We start from the raw sequence: 3,944 nt of genomic DNA, 5'->3' as shown, positions 1-3,944 counted from the left end.
TCCCACCTATACCCGATCCTTACACTCCCGCTATTACTATCACTACCATCCTAAACCCCATCCCTCTCTCCTAACCCCCACCCGTTTATCCCCCCTTCCTCTCTACCTATTTTCAATATTTCTAATCCACTAGCGTTAAATTAGTTTTTTTTGTAGTGATAACGTTTTATAGTTTTTCGTACTATATGTATACAAGAAAAGTATGCCTTGTTCAGTTGTATGTTTATATGAATATCAACTTAATTATTTTCATGTATAAATTGTTATATTCGTTTCCTAGTGCGAGTGACTTCACACAGGTCACGTCACGGTCAGGTCTTGTCACAAGATGACACATCTCACCTTAGTGCTGTTGCGAATATTGTCCCACATTTTTTTCTGAAATCTAAATTTCATTTATATAACACGACGATTTACGATAGAGATGTATTTACTTCCGGTTTGCATAAATATATTAGGAACTGTAATGATACTAGCATAATCCATCGAATTAAATCGTATGATTTTAAGTTATTATTATGGTATATTTGTGCATATTCCGAAGTATGTTTCGCCGTAATTATTCGTCTTCTTTATAGGTATATTTTTTCTTTAATCATTCATGTTCATTTATTGGTAATTTGATTATGTAATTTCTAGATTATTGTGTGCTTGTTTTTTGCACAATATTATTTAATTTTACATTTTTGCTCTTGCTATTTTTAACGAATATTTGGATAATGACCTCACTTTGACCTTACTCAGGTAGAAGGTACTTATAGCCATCTGACTCGACCCAAAAATACATTCAAGCTATTTGAATTTAATTTTTATTTAGTGATCTCCGTGTTAGAGATTAATTATATTAAACAGCTACTATGATTTCATATTGATTTTCGATTATCTTGATCACGAACCTCACCTCATCATTATTTCATGGTCCTTGGTGACGACCCACAGCTGGGTATGGGCATGTAATTAGGTTAAGGTAATTAATATTAAGTTGTCCTTTATGTGCCGAACTGCACTTATCGCTAGAGGCGATCTACGCGCCGCGCCGCGCCTTCTTATACGACTATACGTGAGAGATTATCGCTGGTATTTCCCAACAAGACGGGATGCCCAATTTGCGTTCTGCGTATGAGTTCGTTCGATGATATCCCTTCTACGCTTGGGCCCTTCATCACTATTCCTCAGGGAATCTATTTTAAGTTTAAGTATCACTTACAACCACGAGGGTTGTCTTTTGGGTCAGTTGTCTCAGGGAAGCTGACCCAAACCAGTCACCGTTTCATTAATTTTACGTACTAAAGTACCATTTTTATGATTTCGCATAGTAGTTGATTAATATTGCAATTAACGTAAGTTTTTTTGTTGTTAGTGTGAATGTTTTTTTTTCGTGTAGTCAGATCGGTGATTATTTTCATTAAGCGCAATCCACATTGACATACCTAACCCCATCCCCCATCCTCAGCCATACCTCTTTTAAACCCCACTCCACCCCATCCTATCCTTAGCCTCCCGCCCACCCACAGCGCTCGAAACCTACAGGACAGTTGACCCAGCACACTTGACCGGGGCCCACGGCCCTGACCACACCTCTCCTTGGGGGCGCTCCTCCACGCGTGCCCCGCTCGGCACCCCTCTTGGGCTTCCTTGCCCACAACAACCCGCGCCACGCTACCTTCCAGCCACCTCCTATCAATAAACAGCTGAACCAGAATTGTGTCTCCATAACCCACAAAATCAGGGCAACACAAAACCCCTGACAGAGAGAGAGATATTGATAGACAGATTGATAAAAAAGAATAGACTGAGAGACATAAAGATAGGCTGATAGATAGACAGACAAGAAGATAGAAAAAGTGACAGTTCAATCATGGGAATGATAGTGAAAATTAATATCACAATGGGAGTCATAACCAGAGAAATATAATTAACACTGCTAATAACAAACACAAATAAAATAGACACACCCGCAGTGACGACCTTTACCTGAACCACGTGCACCCATTGCTCTGTCCCCATGTCCCTCAACTCATCCAAAAGGTCATCTAGTTGCAGTGTGAGTGACCTAACGCTGGCCCGTGTCAGGTAGGTGGCGTCCAGCTGATTCAGGAGACCATCTGCGCTTGCGTCCAGAAGGTTGAAGATGGACGCGGCGAGGGACTGCCACTCGGGCGGGCAGTCGACGAGGTCAGGCAGAAGCAGGCGGTCCTGGAGAAAGGAGGGCTGGGGTGGAACTGATTTTCATGGTGTGTTTTATGGTAAAAAACACAAAATGCACAAACTAATTGAGTTTGTGCATTGTGGGTTTTTCTACCATAAGTATCAACACGGTAGAGTGTTTTTCCATTCTTCAGTGTGTTTTATGTGTATTTCTAAGACAGTTATCATAGGCCTTTAAACTTTAGGTGGTTCTTTTGTTTGAGTTTTTGGATTAGCTTAGGCGAATAATTAATTCCGTACATAGGGGCCGAAACCGCAGATTGAGCTCATCAAAAATATATTAAATGGATACATGAAATGACATGGGCAGAACAAAAATTTTAATCACACAAAAACATACTGCAAGGACTGAAAATATCTAGGGGCAGACGGAGGCAAAAGCAGATAAAGATGAATAAATGAGTAAGAGAGAAAGGGTTGAATTTGTACAAAGGGGAGGGTGAAAAAGGAAGACATGAAGGACAAACAGAAACACGCGGACATAAACGCGCAAAATCCGAAAGAATTTAGAGAAATCCAGAGGGCTGCAGAGGAATCTGGAAGAATCCAGAGTAATCCGGAAGAATCCAGAACCAGAGAAATCGAGAAAAATCCAGAAAAAACAGAGGATCCGGAAAGAATCTAGTAGAACCAGACGAACAGAGAAAAATCCAGAACAATCCAGAAAAACCGGAGGAATCGAAAATAATCCCAGAAAAAACAGACGAACAGACAAGAATTAGGAAGAATCCAGAACTAGACGAACAGACAAGAATCCAGAAGAACCCAGAATAATCCAGAAGAACTAGACGAACAGACAAGAATCCGGAAGAATCCAGAAGAACAAGACGAACAGACAAGAATCCGGAAGAACCCAGAAGAATCCAGAAGAACTAGACGAACAGACAAGAATCCGGGCAAATCCAGAGGAATCCAGAAACGCCCCAAGGCATCCTGAAGCCTCAACCCACGATCAGGAAGCGCCGGTAGAAGGCGTCGAAGCTGAGGTGGAGGTCCGGGAGAAGGTACTGGCCAAGGAGGTGGGGGAGGGGGTCCTGCTCCCCCCACAGGACCAGGGGGGGGGGAGGGGGTCTGTGGGCAGGATCTCCCACAGCGTCGCAGGATCTGTGGGGGTTCCTTCCTTGGCGTCCGTCCTGGGTTTGGGAAATGTATGATACTGGTGCAGTTTCTTTATATATTTCTTGATTGATATAAAAATGTTGATACTAATGCTGATGATGGTAATAATAGCAAACAGCGATAATGGAAATTATAATGATATTAAAAGTAATGAGAAAAAAGAACGATGATAAAGATGGTTTGATATGATTTTATGTAATCTGATCTGGTCAGATGTGATATGAACTGATCTGATGTGATCTGATGTGATATGAACTGATCTGATGTGATATGAACTGATCTGATGTGATATGAACTGATCTGATGTGATATGAACTGATCTGATGTGATCTGACCCCATCTAATGTGGTATGACCTTATCTGAAGCAATCTGACCTAATCTGATGTAATTTGACCTTATCGGATGCGATCAGATCACGTCATATTCACATCTGATGAGGTCAAACCACATCTGGTTACATGAGGTCATATTCAAATCAGATTAAATAAGATCAGGTCAGATCAGATTATATCACATCAAATATCAACTAATTTAATGTGATATGACCTGACCTGATGTGATTTGACCTGACCGATGTGATCTGTTATATCTGATCTGTGGGGGTTCCTTCCTTGGC

General features: G+C 41.2%; 1 protein-coding gene across 1 annotated transcript in view; it reads right to left on the bottom strand.

The window, feature by feature from the left end:
- Positions 1-715: 715 nt before the first annotated feature.
- The window catches only part of LOC113804267 (uncharacterized), a 7,742-nt gene continuing 4,513 nt past the window's right edge, over positions 716-3,944 (bottom strand). Inside the window, exons 5-6 of the mRNA XM_070118100.1 lie at positions 3,091-3,341; positions 716-2,196 (exon numbers count right to left, since the gene is read on the bottom strand). Of these exons, the coding sequence (XP_069974201.1) occupies positions 1,726-2,196; positions 3,091-3,341 (722 nt within the window). The 3' untranslated portion in view covers positions 716-1,725. The remainder of the gene's footprint in view (positions 2,197-3,090; positions 3,342-3,944) is intronic.

Source organism: Penaeus vannamei, chromosome 41 (genome assembly GCF_042767895.1).
Source record: "Penaeus vannamei isolate JL-2024 chromosome 41, ASM4276789v1, whole genome shotgun sequence".
Classification (NCBI taxonomy): Eukaryota; Metazoa; Arthropoda; class Malacostraca; order Decapoda; family Penaeidae; genus Penaeus; species Penaeus vannamei.
Note: the sequence above shows the minus strand (reverse complement) of the source record. Positions and strands in the feature narration are given on the sequence as shown.